Source organism: Anopheles gambiae, chromosome 2, assembly GCF_943734735.2.
Source record: "Anopheles gambiae chromosome 2, idAnoGambNW_F1_1, whole genome shotgun sequence".
NCBI classification, from domain to species: domain Eukaryota; kingdom Metazoa; phylum Arthropoda; class Insecta; order Diptera; family Culicidae; genus Anopheles; species Anopheles gambiae.
Window position 1 is genome coordinate 14583725 of NC_064601.1, and position 19734 is coordinate 14603458.

Genomic DNA, 19734 nt, shown 5'->3' on the forward strand with positions numbered 1-19734 from the left:
ACGGGCATTTTTTTTACGTGTGCCTAACGGTGGTGGTTAACTGGAGACTCTACTACATTTTGTTACTGGAGTACTGTGGTTAAGATTGATTATGTTTGGCATGCATGTTTTTTTACGCTTTATTTGTGTATCATTTCTAGGACATCGATCAATTCGTTTGAAGTTCCATGTTAATATGTAAGTAATTTTTATTTAAATATTTAATAAAATCGTCCACAGGACAGGACCACATCACTTTGTTGATTTATTGTGTGTCTAAACAGTACAATTATTTACTTGTTTTTCGACTATTTTTGCTCAACTTTAACAATTTATATTACACTTACGTCATCCGTCGTCAAAAATTGTTCTTATTCGCTATATTGAGAAAGTGTGTATCGCTTTTGCTTCACCTTTTTCTGCGCAAACGATTCGCTTTTATAATTATCCCTCACTTTCGCTTTTATACTAACAATATTTATAATTGGCTTCTAACGCCTCTGCAGGGATTTTCCATTTTCCATTCCAAAACTAATCCCAAACCAACTTTCCTCGCCAACCACATCGCTCGGCAGCATTTTCTGCGAAAAAAGCTTTTCATTAAAGAGCCCGATGCTGATTCACTTTAACGAACTTCTGCCACTACTCACGTCACAACCCACTGTCGACACACTCGACCAGAGCTGCCAAAACATCAAAAACCTCACCTGAACAGCTGCTACCGAATTCCGATTTCGGTTGGTAATAGTTTTATCATTCTCCTTTTCACTTTCCGGCTCCTGTTTTGCACCCGCTTACAAGTAAACTTCCAGCAGCCACCGTTTCGCGGAAGGACTTCGTGCCGATCGTGCCAAAGCGGGCAGGCTCTACAGGCTGGCAAGGGAAGTTTTCCGGCGTGCGTTTTTTGTTGCTTGGTCTACCGTTTGCTCTCAACGTCTTGTAACAAGGGACGGGGAGAGGGGGTCTGTTCACACGAACCAGATTCCGCCGCAGCAACGAACAGCAAACGAATTGAATCTAATTTTCCAACCGTGCCAGATTGAAAATCCGCACAGCCTCAGTTAAGTTTTGGGGGCGAAAGAATTTTGTGCGAAAGTGTGCCATTTTCCGGCCCTAAAATTTTCCTCCTGCGCAACAAAGGCTTGCCTGCGCCACTTCTTTGCGCCTGTTTGGTTTCTCGTTCTTTGTCCCCCCATCCCTCCACCGAACCGTTCCAGCCACTTCTCATGATTCCTTTTCGATGTTTACTTTTTTGCACGCCACGAATAACTCACGGAAAGCGATTATATTATGGTAATGATAATAATAAAATCATACTGCTACGTGCTCGGAATCATGGACCTCGAAACACTTGGGGGCTGCTACCGGTGGAGAGAAAGAATTTTGACAACAGCAACACTAGACACAAAAATGGCGGCCTTCGCTTTTTCCCCTTTTTTATGACTTTTAGGAATAATTTTCAAAGCACTATTATACAATTTACCAATTTAGAGCCTAAAAATATGTTCCTTTAAATGCAAAAGTCCGAAATGGCTATCGCGAGCTTTCAAGCTTTATCCTTTCTGTAGCGCGAGCTAGCCGATTGGCTACTAGATCGTTAATTGACTTTCAAACTTCCCCGAAAAGTATCACTTCCGTGTGATGCATCCCTGTAGGTTTCGTCTCTATGCCTACTATGTTTTTTTTTAGAAAAAATCATTCTCCACTCAATGTTCTTTTTTTTACACCGTTCGCTTGTTACCGTGCGACTTTCGCCACGCCAGCACATTCGACGGGTACAAATCCTCTGGATCACAATAACCAAGCCACTCCGGGTTTCGTTGTCTACGCTGTGTTCTGAGCGCTTTTTTTTCCTTCTTCCATTCCTGCCATTCTTTTTTTTTGTAGTTGTTGCTCTGTGTTGCTTCAGCAAAACCTCGAACGACTTTTGTGTTCATCCCACCAGTGTATCATGCCGCCGTGGCCGACCGTGCCTCAATCCGGTATTCAAATCTCGCTATCCGGTGAAGCGTACCGGTGGCTTTGTGCAAGCTTAATAGGGAAAACGAGTTCGATATGCTGTTATTTTTATTTTTGCCCACTGCTCTTTCAGCTTTCGTTATTGGTGTATTTTTTCTCTAGATTTTTGAGGCATTGATCGGTTCACTTACAAGTTCATTGTTGGGAGGCTTTTGGATGCTTTCGGTTGGGCACGCATTGGATTTGTTTAGTCCTTTACTTTGACTGTTCGTTTTTATTTGAAAGAAAAAGTTTCGTTCCTGACAGGCACTACTGTTGTGGAATAGTTTGTATTATTGTAGGCCCCTTGAAGGGTTCAATGCAGTTTGCTTTAAAAAAAAAGCATCACAAAACGTTCCAAATATTCATACCAAAACTTTCCCTTGCTATTTTGTTATTAAAATATTTTTAGAATTCTCCTAAAAAAATCCATGTTTCATCCACTGCATCCATTCGGTTATGTTTTTCGACGGTAACACGTGCCTCGCCTCGCCAACACAAAGTGTGTCTTGTTTTATGGCTCTCCCTTAGCCCTTAGCCGCTGTGGGGCTCGCTATCGACCAGCATCGAAACATATGCTACCCAATTAGGGCAATTATGGTAATGAGGGTAGTCTGTGGGGGAGGAAGGGGGGGGTGGGACAACAATATATCACAATACGCGTATCCAGCAACCACCGTTACCGGTTACATAATCGTATGCTGTCATGAATACGGTTTGTGTTTCCGATTAATTATCGCTACAATTTGTTAGACAAACAATCTCGCTCAGCAAAACCTTTTACACTGTTGCGTTTACGTTTGCCCCTTAAAGCTGGAGCTTTTACCCGTAACAGTGGAGTTGTAAAACCCATATCAACTCTTCGTCAAATTAGTGTGTGGGTAAAGCATATTCCCATAAATGGCATTTTTATCTCGCTCACTCTATGCTTCCCCATCCAGTGCTAATCCCACATAGTAATTTTCAGCGGTGTTCCCCCCCCCCCCCCCCCCCCCCTCTGCACAACGAATCAATGTAAAAGACAATCATCTGCTTTTGCCCCTCTTTAGCTTTAGTCCACAAAAAAAAGCGAAACAAATGGAACGCCCGCACACGGGCAACCAGGCGTCTCCATGATGGTTGGAGGACGGCATTTTCGTCCGTGGTGTTGCGTACGTGCCGATTATGCCGATACGGCCTATCAATGGCAAGCATTATCTTCCGCACAATCGAAGCGCGTGCGATGCACATCAACGATGAATGAGTGGTTTCGTTGTGTTGTCGCCTTGCTGCGTGCCATGGGGAATGGGAAACAGCCCGTGTCACGTGTTGTCAATGACCGACCACTGCGGTGTCCGAAATGGTCGTAGGCTCTGCCGGTGGCAGTATCTCAGCTGGGGACACTTTCCTGACGGGGAGTTATTTGTTGTGTCGTAAAAAAACGAAAATGCCGTATACGATGTGGGCATACAAAACCAACAAAAAAAAAAAGGCAGATAACGCTTCCAGTGCTTTACCACTATTAATATCCACTATGAAGGCACTGGGCTTTTTGGACTGGACAGCGGTGCTCATTGTTTGTTCGTGTCGTATTTTTTATGCAAAATTTAATTACACCCTTTCGGTCCTATTATAACAAATGCTTATCAAACGCACCATATCTCCATTCGCATTGGAATAAACCTGTAGACGGTTTAAAGCTTGCGAATAATCTGACCAAAAAATCTTACTAGATTTTTGCATCCAACGTTTTCCTACTCGCTTAGTTTTAACGAAAACACAGATTCCAACCAAGCTGCACAGAGTACTGCTAGCATCCCTGGGCAGGGGATGAGGTGGCACACTTTTGCAGGCTTTTGTTTGCAGCCGAGATTTATCCTCAAGCACGGTGGTATGCATTTGTAGCTTTCCCTTCCTGAACAGCCGAACAAATATTTACGCTTCCCGGGCACGGTCCGGGCCCACAAGGCACCCAATACCGCGAAGGATCTCTCCCGAAGGTAGTCAAATTTTCCAACCAACCGCACACCGGTAGTGTGTGTGTGTGTGTGTACATTTATTCCGATCCGGAGCTGGACCCACTCGTCGTAGCACCGGACGATGAGGACAGCTCATCCGACGCCGGCCGTTTGGATTTGTTGTTCTTCTTCTTCTGCTGCTGCTTCTTCTGTCCGGTGGACGATTTTTCGTGTATTATCTCGAAACTACCGCCGGCACCGTCAGCTCCTTTACGGCCTTTGCGCTGCTGTCTCGTGTCTGCACCATCCTCGCTACGATCGCTATCAAGTGAGGTTCGCTGCTTTCTTCGGCTGCTGCTGCTGCCGCCCGTTTTGTTGCTGTCCGTGTGGCGCGAGCTAGACTTTCTGCAATATGATATATTGTGTGTGAGAGAGAACGAGAGAGAGAGAGAGAGTAAGAGAGATAAGAAACCTGTAACAATAACAGAACACACTCCGGTCGAGGGGTTCAACTAGGGGGACAAGGGGTAATAATGAAGGATGACTACATGTATATTTATATCCTAACTGAAGCTACAACACGCAAACACACACAAACACACACACACACACACACATACACACACACACACACACACACACACACACACACACACACACACACACACACACACACACACACACACACACACACACACACACACACACACACACACACACACACACACACACACACACACACACACACACACACACACACACACACACACACACACACACACACACACACACACACACACACACACACACACACACACACACACACACACACACACACACACACACACACACACACACACACACACACACACACACACACACACACACATAAGCATACACGAGCATAAGCGGGGATGAGTGCTCGTCCTCGGCTGTTGGTGGAGCATTTTTCCGGTGAAGTTATAATGGAATAAAAGTCCGTCGAAGTGGAAACATTGCTTTCCTCATGCTCTTATCGTAGGATATGGCATCGAAACACACACACACTCACGTGTGCACGAGCAGCACCTCATACACACACAAACATCATCATCATCGTCTCGTGTGTATGAGGCAAAGGCCGTGTTTTCACCACAAGTACCAATATCACCCTTCGGCGAAGAAGCGTCCAACATCTTCCATTGCGCTGCTTTTTTGTATACTGCTTTTACCGAAAGCTGCTTTCACCGAAATACCGGGTACGAATGTGCGTGTGCTGTGTACGCTTAATTTGCTTGGCGTAGGACAGGGTAGGAAGATCGAGATGGAGAGAGCCCAACATCCAGCCACGATTATGAGGCACTGTTACAGGATATCTTTCTCAATTAATATTAATCCAACATAGCATACCGTTTCGGGCTGTGGGATCATCGCCCTTCGCTTTCCCCCCCACACGGCACTAGAGCCTATTTTCGTGGCTTTCATGTCTTGATGATGGGTTTTTCGCAGTGAAATGGGATTACGTGCGATCGAGCATTAACAATCGAGTACGCCGACGACGACGACGACGGGTGAGGCTCGAAACACTCCTCCGCTACTGTCATGCGATGGCTCTAGGGGAAGCACAATGGAAGCAAACGTTCACGAGCAGCTGGGAGCCTTTTTTCCAGGAAGCTAACATGAGAATGGAAGGCATTTGTTTTGCCCCACATGGAGTACACGGTGTCATTTAATGCTACAGCTCGAGGGTTTTTTTAAATGCATGCTTTTGGTAGCCAAAAACTAAAAGGATAATGAACGGATAAGCAAAGCAATGTTGAGGCTTGCATATGTAGCGAAAGCAAGGGGTGAAATTGTGTGGAGCAAGGTTTAATCTGTCCTTAACACGCCTGACAGAGCAACAAGGAGTTCATGTGCAGCCCCTGTTTACCTGTCCTTGCCATCCTTTGACCGGCGTCCAACACGCTCACCATCCGATTGGTTGCGATCATCACCATCACCACCATCATCCTCGTCACTGTAGATCGGTGGTGGCAATGGATCGTCCCCATCCGACTCGGTACCGGGCCGCGGCTTCGCCGTCGACTTCCGCAGCCGCCGCTGCTCGGCCGTCGTCTGACTGCTGGCCGTCGAGTAGCCAGTGTCCTTGCGGGACGAGGACGACCTGCGGGAAGGGAAAGCGCGATGAAACCGAGGCATGTCTTTAGCAGTAAGCGATGATGATTACGATGACGATAAGGCTGGACAAGTGGTTCGAGATGAGGCACTTGCTGCCACTGCTAATAGGGCAGAGCAGCGTCAAAGATGCGCAACAGTAGTGGCCCGTGTGCCCCGTCACGAGTGATTAATTGCGCATAATTAATCGTGCTCGTAACATTCGTTCCCTGGTGACTACGCAACTGTTGCCCTCCCTGCCACTTACCGACTTTTCCGCGAATGTGACTTTGACTTTCTTCCAGCGTCCAGCTGGTCCGGTTCGTCGTCTCCAACGTCGGCTACTTTTCTGGGTGTGTGTGAGAGGAAGACAGGGAAATAAAACAACACAAAAGGAGATAATCAACAGTAGTAAGGAGGATGTGTACAGACCGGGTCAACGATTACGTCCTTTTGATGAGACTGATTCCATGAAAACAAAAAAAGGAACTCACAAAACTGATGTTTCGGGTGGGATTTGATATTCACCAACGTCAGTCGCCAATGGCTGCTTCTCCCGCTGAACAAGCTCGACCTTGATGAAGAGCAAAAGTTTCGAAATAAAGGCCCACGCTTATTTGGGGGAGGCTTTTATACTGGCCATCAATGAAATTGCTTTCGCGGAATGAGCATCAAGCGCTTTTTTGCACCACCAGCAGCACACGGAAATGGGTGGAAACTGAACCAACGAAAGTAACGCTGCACGCCTTAAGTCGCATTAAAAGTGCATCGTTTGCTGCCGCCGCTGTTTGTGTATTTTTCAAGGAACCGAACGCCAATCTGAGCTTAGCTTCCAGGTGCTGCCAGCAGTTCCAGCAGTGCTCCAGTAACGTACGAACGGTGCAACTTTCGCCGCCATCTCTGTTCAGCTGCTGGTGGATTGCTTTGCTTGGCAACAGAGGGAAACTTTTCAGCACAGGGTTCGTTGGCGGATCTACACTCCAAAGGGAGCGTCAAAGTTGTACAGTGGCAATTCTCAAGGACTGACTGTGTGTGTGTGTGTGTGTGTGACTATCGACCAGTGCCAGCAAGTTTTTGAAGAGTTAGGAGTTTTACTTGCAAGCTGCTGCTGCTGTCGCTGCTGAAGCTTGTAACGTCCGGTGGTCCGAATGGTAGCACAACGGAACGAATGGAAATTAAATTTACAATTTAAAGAGAATTTCAAACAACGAGCATCACAGTTCGGTATGGTTTTAAAAGCCTTCTTTCGTAGGGCCATGATATTGCTGTACCACTTCCTGCCCGTTTGGGTGTCTTGTTAACAGAAGGGACATCAAAACTAATTAGACAAGGAAGCGGTCCCATTTACCATCAATCATTGCTGAGGCCATTTATTAGACAGTGGAGCCTTCAATTCTAGCACGAATATCTGTTAAATTTAAGGACATTAAATATTTAAAAAGTTTTGGTTGTTTGGCCATGGGCATCAAATCGAAGTGATTTTTAATGCATCTCTGTGAGAGGTGCCTTTGCCATAAATCGTTCCTAGAAGCGCCTAAGCTTCATTCATCATCCAGCGGATCATTAAGAATAGTTCTTCCTTTGCATTTGCACCCTCGCCCCGCGCTAACCACGTGTTCTCTCACTGGAGGAAACCGTTTCGTGGAATACATTTCGTGTATAAATTACATCTAATGACTGTGAAAAGCCCGAGACGCTTCCTTCGGCAAACATCTTTAGTTTAATTTCCCCCGGTGGCTGGCAGTGCAAACTTTCGGCGCCACGCTTCCACGATCCTTCATTACGACGCCGCGGCGTGAGTGGTGAATGCGCAAAATTGCCTCCTTCCTTCCGCGGGTTGAATTTGGCCATCGATGTATCATCTATTCGCTCGCTCAATCCTCAAGTGCGGCGGAACCCACCACCCGAGGGAGCCAAATCAAATCACCGCCAGTATTTCCTCTGGCCGTGCCTCACACACACACACACACACACACACACACTATTACCATATCATTTCGAACAGTGGTGGAATGGGACGGAAAGCTCTGCCATTAGTTTGTCTTGTGACTTTTGACTAGAAAGGCAGGGATGTGCTAGAAGGAGCGAGAGAGAGAGAGCGCGCGATTGGTGTGTCTCGCCGCACGCATCAAGTAATCCCATTTTGCCACACAATCGATAACACGCGTCTCCTGCTAGAAAGTGCTAGAACGAGGAAAAGACCATTCACGCTCACCATTCCCAGCCACAACCGATTACCAAAGCGCAACCGGAAAATGGGCCTCTTTCCGAGACGACAGCCCATTTCCTTCCCCTCCTCCCGGGGGCGGCAAGGACACACGCCAGGAAAAACGGGGCATCGATTGCGAACTGCCCCGAAACCACTTCCCGTTTCGGTGGCCTACTTTCCTGTGGTCCGTTCCGGTGCGAACGCGCGATCGCGCCTCACGCAGGCGGGATGATTAATGGGGCGTTCCCTCGGGAACGCCGGGTGGTCGCGTCTTTTTTGGCGTGCACTTTCACAGCACCATTTTGGAAAAGGTTAACGATCCAGTGGCAGAAGATGGAACGGAACACGCTGCCAACGGTCTACGCAAACACGCGCAACTGTTTGCGTGGTGGTGGTGGAGGTTACAGCGAAACAAATGGTATGCAATTAGTGATCACCGGTATTAGAGCAATGGTAAAGGTAGACAGACACCGACGTCGGTCTCTGGGGGGGATGTCTATTCGCCGAAAATGATTCATTTGTAAATAATGAAGCTTGTGGGTTTAGTGTGTGGAAATGGGAATTCCACTAACGAGAGAGCTCCTGCTGGTATTTACAGCATCCCGTTGAATCGTTGATGTTATTGTAAATATTAGCAATCAATAAGCTTTCGCCAATGGCTTACCCGGTTCCACGAACAACCGAGCTAACAACTAGTAAACGGCATAAGCTGCTTAAAATCATGATTAAAGCAGTAGCAATTATTTTTAGGTTAATTTAAATCAATTCACTCTCTCTCTCTCTCTTTCTCTCTCGCTTCCCGTTCGATTCTCCACGTGGATCGCGACAAAACGCTCAATAAAGCGAACCAAATTAGTTTAGCTCATTAACGGAATCTTTGCTGAGTGCCTGTGAGTTCATGGCATGGCATAGCTGGGCTTCAGCTAGGCGAGTCTCAGCGAATCAGATGAAAACTAATTTCCGTCTACCCATCGTCCACCATCCCCATTTGTCTTACCTTTTGCTGATTTTTCGCTGCTTCTGCTGCTGCTGCCGGCTTGCTGATTGTTCTGCCTTGCTGCGCATCTTCAGGCGCCGCTTGGTGGCGGCCGCTTTCCGATTTTCCGAGTTTACCACGTACAGCCGGTACAGCTGGAGCAGTATCACGAGCGTATTTTTGCCTTTCAGTGTGTTCGCGGTGTATGTTTGTAAAAGAAGAATGTAAAAATGTGTATCACCCTCGACAGCACAAACCGCACACTCTTACAGGTGAAGAAGATGTTCATGTAGGTGATGATTTTGTAGTGCACGATGATGAGCAGCCGAAAGGTTAGGAACGGTGCGTCCTGCAGCAGTATGTTCAGCGCGATGCCCCACACATCGATGTTACAGCACGCCACATTGCAGCAGCTCGCATCGTCAGCCTGGCCATCGCGCAGCTGGGCCCCACCGCCGCGCGGTTTGCGCGCCCTCGTCGCGGACAGTACGATCGTGAACTGGAGCAGCGACCAGGACCAGATGCTGAGCGTCAGCAGCACCAGCACCGGCTCGTTCGCTATCTTCGCGTCCTTGAACGAGTCGAAAAACTCGATAATGTCCGCCGCCGTCCCGATGTACACGAGCAGCAGCTGGCTGAGCTGGTCCCGGGTAAGGTCACCCTTCGGCAGCATCCACCGGCCGATGATGAGCACCAGCATCAGGAACTGCTCGATCAGCGTCACCCACATCTCGGCGGTGAGCTGAATGTCGGGCAGCTGGATCTTCACGCCCAGCATCTTGTTCAGATCCTTCAGATCCTTGCCGACCGTCGCCGCCAGATTGATCGTCTCGTTCAGCATCCGGTCCTGGTAGCGGGTGCGCTTGTCCAGCTTGTCCAGCTCGAGCAGCCAGATCGCGGGCACGATGCTGGAAAGGTAGAGGAACACCGACGGGCAGAACCTGCCAGCAACGAAAAAAAAGCCCCACACAGGGGTGAATGTGTTATGGTTTAGCGCCCCCAAAACGAATCATTTGTTTGTCGTCGAATCACAGCGTCACAGTTCAGGACGAAGCTGGTTGAAAAATGGCACTGAGCTTGCTCTATTAATTCTAATGTCTTGTGAACCGTTGACTTTTGTGCTGACCCTAAATCAACAGAAAGCTGCCTGTAAAACCATTCCCATTAATATGCCACCGAGGAGCAGGAGGTTAAGACGACCGGTGGGAAAAAGCAGTGAACAAGCTCGGTAATAAATGGACGCACGCTGCTGCGGCTGTCTTTGCTTTTTTTTAGTGGTTGTTCGCTCGTGATTAGAGGTACGTGAAAAATGGTAAGCTTGGAATGTGCTTTAACGCTCACTTAATCTAAATTTATGCTTAAGCTCGGTACCAAGAAGCGTATAAATTCGCATAATTTTAAATCTTGTAGTCAAAGGTCATTAAAAGACGAACACAGAAAAGTTTGGTATTACTGATGGGATGTTTTTCATGTGGAGCCTACAAAGCATTTAGAAAAAAATCCCCTTTTGTCTAATGGAATCGTATTTTGCCAGTATTTTACAGCCAGCTCCTGCGGCTAGCGCTCCTTAGAAGACAAAGTTTATATATTCACATCAATGAATGGCGATGGGAAACGCATGCCAACAAAAAAAAAGGGAACGAAAAACACTGGTAATGTGTTGTAAATTCGATTTTTCACAGCTCAAGATAAGACACAACTTTCCTCCGATGTCACTGGTGGTTTGTTTCGTTTTTTTTTGTTACCGTCTTGTTACTGCCTTTCAAGTGCGCTCTTTGCGTATTCTGTATTTAGAGCTGCGCAAAAGCTCACCTGCACTCCATTTTCACGCGACATTGTCCTTAAGCGCAAATAAGTTCTAGCTTGAATGAATTCTAACAATAGCAAAAAGGAGCACAACCCACCGCACACACACACACACACACACACACACACACACACACACACACACAAACCCACTGAGAGGGAAAGAGATAAAATAGAATCACTTTAACTACCGGTACCCCGACCGACGTTTCTACGGGGCGACTGTTTTTTCACCGCCCCCCCAGACACGACCACCACAACCTGAGCTGTCCTGTTTTAGGCATCAGCATCAGGCAGGAAATTAGATTTTACGGTTCCCCATTTAGCTAGTACCACTACCGTCCCATTCCGTCCCCGGGGCTACTTAGCTTTCTCTTACCAGCGCCATTCTTGGTTCTTCTTGATCGCCAGCGTAAAGATGCCCTCGATAAAGAGCACCCCGATCGGGGCGCACAGACACCAGTAGATGGGTTCCTTCTTGTTCTGCGTCACCTGCCAGATCGCAATGAATCCGTGGGCGGCAAACAGAATCCTCGTCACCGTGGCTTTGAACGTTGCGAGCAGCTTCGCCATCGCACTCCCGGGGCCTCGTGGGCTTGGTCGTGTATCGTGCAAGCGGTCTACACACACGGATCGGTTTTACGGAATTTTACTTGCGGCTGGACACACTTTACAGGGTTTACCAAGTCACTTTGCGATGTGAGCTGCACAATTCATCTCACTTGAGAGGTATTTCTATTCTGACGTGCTACTTCATTTGGCCCGAAATAATTTTCTATTCCGCCGCATTCATTTTCATCCATTACATGAAGTCTTTTCACAGGGGATGTTAGCTGGAGCCGTCCGCGATGTTTACATTTTTTTTCAAAAATAATTTTTTGGGCTTTTAGTGCTGATTTGTGATACAAGTATGTTGTTTAACAAAGAATAGAAGTTTATCTTTGCTCCGCTGTAGCATTCTAGCCGAAAAATGGATTATTCGTTGAGATATTAGCAGATTTGACTGAGCAGGTTCAACTGCTAATATCTCAACGAATAATCCATTTTTCGGCTAGAATGCTACAGCGGAGCAAAAATAAACTTCTATTCTTTGTTAAACAACATACTTGTATCACAAATCAGCACTAAAAGCCCAAAAAATTATTTTTGAAAAAAAATGTAAACATCGCGGACGGCTCCAGCTAACATCCCCTGTGAAAAGACTTCATATAATGGATGAAAATGAATGCGGCGGAATAGAAAATTATTTCGGGCCAAATGAAGTAGCACGTCAGAATAGAAATACCTCTCAAGTGAGATGAATTGTGCAGCTCACACCGCAAAGTGACTTGGTAAACCCTGTAAATGGTACGGTATGGTGCCACCGTACCACTGTCATCAAATATTGACCGATTCCAGCAAACGATCGCGCTCAACTGACTGCACTTAAATTAGGGGGCGGATAATAGTGAGTGTGTGGCCGAAGCGAATCGTCCTTTTCTTCCATTTCTCACCCAAAGGGGTGCCAAAGGAACCATGACCAATCAAATCAAATAGGCAGGGGAGAATAAGGGGGAGGCTATTGGAAATGTAAACGACACCACGATGACTGGCGGCAAATTGGCCGTGAATTGCAAAAAGTTTGCATTCGACTGGGTGGTTGAGTTTACGATTCTCTAGTCTGTTTTATTACGACCTTTCGTCGTGCGACTGTGGCGTAGAGTCTGGCATGCAAGTATGTTCAGTCAGGTGTGATGGCTTCGGTCGTATTGGTTAAATAGTGCAGATAAACACGTAGATTAGGTAGATGTTAGATTTTTGTTGCAGTCTTACAGTGCTCACCGTCTCAATTGTTGTTCGTATCTCGTAGTTCCATGTATCACTTTGATCAATAACTATATCGTTGCTAAATCTTTCGATTATGTTCGAATCCCAGTAATTTAGCTGTTTGAACTTGCTAAAATTTTGTTCGTTATGTGATATATTTGTTCATAGTTTCTTTAGAACTACTCAAGCGCCATGAATGCCCTAAACCTAATAGGAATCCAAAAAGGCTCCGATTAGTAAATGGTAAACGACTGGTGCATCATTAAAATAGCAAAAAAGGTTTCTGGCGCCATCTGTTGGTGGGATAGCCATCCAGTGAAGTTTTATTTGCTTTGATAGCTTTTACATTCTCTCTGTACTGTTTCGTATAGCTTCGTATAAATATTTGCTCGGAAAGTTAAAAGACTATTTAGGCTATAATTATTACCAGGTCGACGAAACACTTCCCAATCGCAACAGATTAAGCTTAAACGACAGAAAAATAAAAAAAATCCATCGAAAAAATACAGAAGCTTCATAGCTTCTATGGTTTGCTCCATAGATGGCGCTTTTGTTTCGCTTACCTTACCCATCTAACTTTCCGAGCAAAAATTAATAAGCTTGGTCTTGTGTTCTGATACAAGGGTATCAAAACCATCGACCGTCCATCATTTCTGACATACGTTTGTGCTGATAGTTTCACATTAATGTTTAGCATTTAAACAATCGTATTTGCCGTTCCAGTTCCAGGGATTCATAACTCTTATGCGAAACCATACAACAGTGGACAGAGAATGTGACACCAATTAAAGCGTGCAAAGGTCTACTGGCTGGCTATCCCACTAACAGAGGACGTTACCAGCTTTAAAACAAAATTAAATGCTCCAGTCGTTTAGCCTCTGTCAAACAAAGTTTTTTTAGATGCCTTTTAAGCTGAGAGTTTGACCCGTTTAGACCCCGTTTAGAAGTCGTTTAGTGGATTTGTGACGCTTGGACCTATCTATTGGCCAAACCACATAAACATTGTTGCTCTCATTTTTTCTGGCCATTTAATTTTCCAGTCGTTTAAGTTTAATCGGTGATAATTGGTCACGCCCCCAGCAAAATTAGCTCGCCTTCTCACTCTCGTATCCAACCGAAAACATTTCGAAATGTGTTGCTTGGGCAAGCACCGAGCGCACATCTGTCATCTGTCAACGGTGCAGCTGACAGCTACAAATGGCGTAACCTGCCGTACTGCTGATTTCGACAGTCAACCCAGTGTGGCCAGATTATATTGGCAGATTTCGGCAGGAGCACTGTTGAGAACGCAACCATTTAAATTTAATCAATTATTTTAACGAACAATTTCTTCTTCATTTTCTTCAATTTCTGAGGAAAATACAATGAAACAGCGCGAGCGAGTGTTCTTTTCAGTGGCACTCACTGGCGCTCTGCCTCGTGCATTTTAAAGGCATGCAATAGAGCGCGTTCTCTCCGCGAAGGCGCTCCATCCGCCATTTTTAATTTTCAGCCCAAAACAACGGACTTCGGATCCGATCTTGGGCCGGACCCCCACCGTGTGTTTGTACCTACCCCTTGACTGAAAATTTAATTCTCTTTTTCTGTCAGGTGAGCTTAAACCGCGGACAGCGAGATTCAAATTCAAATTTAAATAATGTTCTTTGACGAGCAATTCTCGGAATCCCCACAACTGACATAGTCTACTTATTAGGAACATTAAATTTTAACGGATAAAACTAAAAAGTGCCAGGCAAACAAACGTGCATCAGCGCGATAAGTAACAAATGAGGATAGCGATCCTTGAAACAGCAACCCAAGCGCCACAGATTAAGCTGAAACGACTGAAAAATCAAATATCTGTGATTTTCGGTAGGATAAATGGAAAATTCGGTAGTTTTAGGGGGGCTCATCTGTGAATCGGTAGGCATATCAAAAATCGGTAGGAATACAGATAAATCGGTATTTCTGGTCACTCTGAGTCAACATCGCAACACGAATGTAAGCAAAACAACAAGTCCGCCTGCGTATTGTTTTCGTGAAAAGTGGTCCTCCTCTGGTCCGCTCATTATCTTTCAGCTTTCTTGTAACGATGTTCCGGGCTCGCTGCCACAGCACCACTACCACCACCAGCACCAACACCAGGTTGTGAATCATCTAAGGACAACGAGCTATAGAATGTGACCTACCTGAGGCGTAGTGCAGTGGACGACCGAACAAAAACAACACCTCCACCCACCCCTCCCTTCTCCGGGAAACAACAAACACAAGGATGGAATTTAAGTACGCCAGCTGGATCGCGCTCAGCGTCGCCGTGTCGATCAATCTGTTCGGAGTGTTCTGGGTGACGACCATGGTTATCGGTTTGGTGCTCTTCCTGCTCGGGTAAGGCGTAGGCTGAACGTCCCTTATCAGGCGTGGCACGGTCCCATTGTGTCACCCTTTGCTCCATGCTCTACTTGCCCTTCTTTTTGTCTCCCCCTCTCCCCACAGGTTTCTTACCATACTGTACTTACAACATAGCGATCTGGACAAGTTCCTCGACAGTGGCCTACTGGAGAATCCGCTGGACGAACCAAAATCGCTCGGACTTAGCATCGGTATGTAGTAGGCGGTGGGAGATGGAAACCCCAAAGCACGCATGCGATTCGGTGCTGTCGTTGTGATCCGCTTTTGATTTGCTGGCCGCTTTTGTTCCTTAACATTTACTTATAATTGTGAATTGGCTGACTGTTTTGTTTTGTTTTGTTCGTTGGTGTTGCTTTTGTTTCGTGTTTGTACTTCTTTTTTGTTTGCTGTATGTGACTGAATCATTCACATATGTACCACATCCCGATTGGAGTCAATTTGCCGTCGTTTTCGTTCATTTCCTTCATTATTCCGTTCGTTTTTGGTGTGCTTTTTAGTCATTCCTTACGCTAGCAGCTGTTGGCTACAGCTTGCCTAGCAGCTGTTCTATCGCCTCATCGGGAATCCCACTTTCTATTCTCACTCTATCTTTTTCTCTTTCCCCGTGCAATCACATTACATACACGAACTAAAAATGAAAACGAAATTAAACCCGAAAACCGCTACCATGCAATACAATGCACCCGTGCACCACCATGCAAATCATACGAAAATTCAACCATCCATCCCGTTGCTACTAATCTGTTTCGGATCCCAACTTTTAAAAAATGGTTACGATCCGTCACGCTCGGCACACGCTAATAATCTTTTGGGCAAACCGCGGCGGTACTGTGGTACTTGCCGATGAAAAAACAAAAACCCTGCAATTTTGCCACGCCTTTGCCTCCACAAAAAAAAAAACAAACAAATGCCCCCCACCCACCGTGTACAGTTTGTGACCCTAAGCCCGGTAATTTGCTACTCATTTCGCCCAACATCAAAGTGCAAACCGAATCGAGTCGAGGGGCAAAAGCGCCCCACCAGCCGCCCGGTGATCCGTCCGCGGTCACCGGGGGCCACGGTACCCGCCGGCGCAACTTTCTCGATGCCGGAATCGAGCTGCTGTTTAAGAAGCGCGAACCACGAACCGGCGTCGGCGAGCAGCCAGCAAAAGCGAACGCAATCACGGACCACCTAATGCACCGTGGCCACCATTTGCACCACTTCCACCAACGGGACCATCATACCATTCTAGATACGAGCCCGGTCGCCGATCGGCCGCCGGCACTGCACCGGCAGCCCTCGCCCGGGGAGGAGCGGGGAAGCCGCGGCTGGAGACCGTTCGAGAGCATTAAGATACACACGGACAAGCGGCAGGCGGCAGCGGGGTCGTCGGCGTCGTCTAGCGGAGCGGACCACGAACCGGACAAGCATCGAAGGAAAGATGGTAAACATGCTCACACATTCTCTAAAAGGGGAAAAGCTCCTCGCTGCGGCCCTGATTTTGATTGCTTTACCGTTTAAGAAGGTGTAGGGATGGTTTTGTGTTTTTTTCTTTCGTTCAATGTGCGCTTTAGTTTGGGCGGGCTTGAGTGGTGAAGTAGCAGGATTTAAGGCTAGTGCTAGCATAGAGATTCTATCTAGAAATTACTTCCCATTAGTAGAAAGGTTAGAACTCCCAAGGGTACAAAGCATCGAACGATCTCGTCTCGATCAGTATCCGTCCGACTGCCTAATGATCCTCCTTGCTCTTTCCACCCCGCAGTAGGAAACGTTTCCATCGGCGAAGAAGTGTCCGTCGCCTCCGCGCCACTCTCCTCGTTCAAATCGTACCTCACCCATCCGGAGGTTCTGCTGCACCGGCACGAAACGCCGCCCGGCTCGCCGAAGAAGAAAAAGATCCTCAGCGGCAACAAACCGATCGATCAGCTGATCCACACCATCCTCGACTACGTGGTGCGCGATTTCATCGACTCCTGGTACACGGTCGTGTCGGACAATCGCGAGTTTTCCGAGTGCAACATACGCACCAGCATCGAATCGCTCATCCTGCAAATATGCAACCGCGTGCGATCGGTCGATCTGCTGCCGCTAATGACGACGCGACTGATCGACGATCTGGCCAAGCATACGCGGTTCTATCGGCTCGCCACCCAGGAGGTGACAAACAGTGCCAACAGCAAAAGCTCCTCCACCACCAACGCCACCCCCACCGGCCTGGACCAGCAGAAGCGGCTGAAGATGCACGAGAAGCTGTCGCCGCAGCGCCGCACCCTGAAGGTGGAGGGCCACCGGCGCAACAAGAGCGAAACCGACCTGACCTGGCAGCTGGGCCAGGCCGCTCTGCAAAAGAACGTGGCCAACTCGCGGTTCTACAACGTCCCGGTGGATGAGCAATCGCTCGGCGATCCGGAAACGATGCTGCTGAACGCGTTCTTCGGCTTCTGCGAGGAGTACCGCAGCGAGTGCCTGGAGCCGGACGCACTGAACGAGTACTTCCGGCGCGTGTCCGAGACGGTGCTGTACTTTGTGCTGCCGGAGGAGGACTTTAACTGTCTCGCGCTGCGCACGCTGCTGTGCAATCTGCTCGCGAACAGTTTGCTGAAGCCGGCGTTCAGCACGCTGGCCGAGCCGGACTTTATCAACCTGCAGATCGCGAAACAGTTCACCAAGGAGCCGCCGGCGGGCGAGTTTCTGCTGAAGATGATCCGCCAGTCGACGGATCTGTCGGAGCTGCGCGCCTGCCGCCAGCTGATTACCAAAGAGATGGACGCGAAGTACAAGGACAGCAGCTGCAGTGCGGAGCTGGCCAGCCTGAAGTACACCCAGAAGCTGATCGATCTGCGCATCAGCCATCTGCAGAACAACAAGAATGGTAAGGCGGGTGTAGATTGGTTGTGCGGGAATGGCCTTCTTTTCATTTGGAACTTCTTTTCCCCTCCCGGCAAGACTTTGGCAAGACGGAGCGAGACAAAGCGTCCACCAGCCTGCCCCAGCTCACGCTGGACGATATACTGCGGAAGGAGCTGGCCGTGTTCTACTATCTGGACTATCTTAGTGTATTAAATCTGCAAAAGTATGTGATATTTTATCTCACCGCTCAAGGTAAGCGATCGGGAAGGGATCGTGTGCGTTGCTGTTCAGTCTTTCTTCACCCGCGGCTATTGCCGTGTTTGCCCGTTTTAGAATGGAAAATTAGTACCAGCCAATGCTACTCCGAGATGCAGACGAACAAATCGAAGCTCAGTCGGGAGGAACTGCTCCGCAGCATTCGCGACAAGGCGAGCAATCTGTACCAAGAGGTCAGTGTCATCAGTGCAAGTCCATCTGCCTGGCCTGTCGTACCTAAACTGGTCCCCTTTTCCCCTCTTTCAGTATCTGCAACCCTCCTCGCCCAACTACCTGAACATCGATCCGGGGCTGATAGAGGCGCTGAACTTCCGGCTGAACGATCCCACCATCCAGCCGGAAAACACCTGGTTCGACTCGATCTGCAAGTACATCTACGAGAAGCAGAAGAACGAGGAAGTGTTCCTGAACAACTTCTACCAGAGTGTGGCCTACAAGCAGCTGCTGCGCGAGCTGGACTTTCACAACGCGCACGATCCGGACATGCCGTCGCTCGACCACCTGACCGTGCTGGGCGGGCTGTCCGCCCACAGTGACAGTGCGAGCGACACGAACAGCGGCGACATACGCTTCGACGAGACGGACGACGATGAGGACGGTGCGGCGACGGGCACGCAACCTGCTACCGCCACCACCACGCTACCGCCGCCCATCACGGTGGACATCAAGGAGGAGCACGATGTGCGGGCGGGCACCAGTGCCGCGAAGAAACCGTCCCCTGCCAGCCTGTTCCCGACCACCGTCAACACGATCAAGCACGCCCGCTCGCACAGCGACTGTACCGGGATGTTTGCCGCCATCAACGATCTCAACATCGAGCAGCTGCGCCAATCGTCCGACTGTTCCAGCAACGATTCGGGCAATGAGGCAACGGCCGTGCTGTCTGCGCCCCGCCGCATCCCGGCACCCCATCTGACGGACGTGTCCTCTGTCCATGAAGCGAACCATCATCAGCAGCAGGGTCATCTTCACCATCATCACCACCACCACCACCTCCACCATCATCAGTACAAGCATAAGCTGTCCGCGCGCATCATCAACACGGCGATACACTGCGAGGGCCACTATGCGGTGTACGCGATCCAGGTGCACGTGATCGAGGACAATCACCACAAGAGCTGGCACATCTACCGGCGCTACTCGAAGTTTCTCGAGCTGAAGAAGCTGCTGGTGAAACGGTTTCCCGCCCTCGACCGCGTCCCGTTCCCCGCGAAGAAAGCGTTCCAGAACACGCAGCGCGCCGTGCTGGAGCACCGGATGGAGATACTGAACCGGTTTTTGGCGGAAATCTGCGCGAAGGCGGAACTGTCCGAGGAGATGATGGCGATCATACGGAACTTTCTCGAGCCGGACACGGACGACCGGAAGATGCACGGTGGACCGGTGGTAAAGAC

General features: G+C 48.3%; 2 protein-coding genes and 1 long non-coding RNA gene across 6 annotated transcripts in view; 1 reads left to right on the plus strand and 2 right to left on the minus strand.

Moving 5' to 3' along the window:
- Nucleotides 1-223: 223 nt before the first annotated feature.
- On the minus strand, nt 224-2957 carry LOC133391749 (uncharacterized). The gene is made up of 2 exons (XR_009765205.1): nt 687-2957; nt 224-560 (listed from the first exon to the last, which is right to left on the minus strand). It is a non-coding gene; the product is annotated as an uncharacterized LOC133391749 (long non-coding RNA).
- A 2-nt stretch (nt 2958-2959) lies between these two features.
- On the minus strand, nt 2960-11611 carry LOC1281034 (transmembrane protein 26). Its single transcript, XM_061647817.1, has 6 exons — nt 11418-11611; nt 9503-10173; nt 9254-9416; nt 6316-6396; nt 5824-6057; nt 2960-4319 (listed from the first exon to the last, which is right to left on the minus strand). The coding sequence occupies exons 1-6, from the start codon at nt 11609-11611 to the stop codon at nt 4013-4015; spliced, it is 1650 nt and encodes a 549-aa protein (XP_061503801.1). The 3' UTR covers nt 2960-4012.
- A 2760-nt stretch (nt 11612-14371) lies between these two features.
- The window catches only part of LOC1281029 (sorting nexin-13), a 6871-nt gene continuing 1508 nt past the window's right edge, over nt 14372-19734 (plus strand). The window contains exons 1-8 of one of the 4 annotated variants that reach the window (XM_320966.6): nt 14751-14824; nt 14903-15208; nt 15317-15423; nt 16164-16658; nt 16977-18086; nt 18161-18316; nt 18398-18513; nt 18587-19734. The exon at nt 18587-19734 is cut by the window's right edge and continues 1 nt beyond it. In XM_320966.6, coding sequence (XP_320966.6) covers nt 15096-15208; nt 15317-15423; nt 16164-16658; nt 16977-18086; nt 18161-18316; nt 18398-18513; nt 18587-19734 — 3245 coding nt within the window. In that variant the 5' untranslated portion in view covers nt 14751-14824; nt 14903-15095. Of the gene's footprint in view, nt 15209-15316; nt 15424-16163; nt 16659-16976; nt 18087-18160; nt 18317-18397; nt 18514-18586 lie in introns of all 4 variants that reach the window. The other 3 variants (XM_061652040.1, XM_061652039.1, XM_061652041.1) reach the window with 3 other exon arrangements.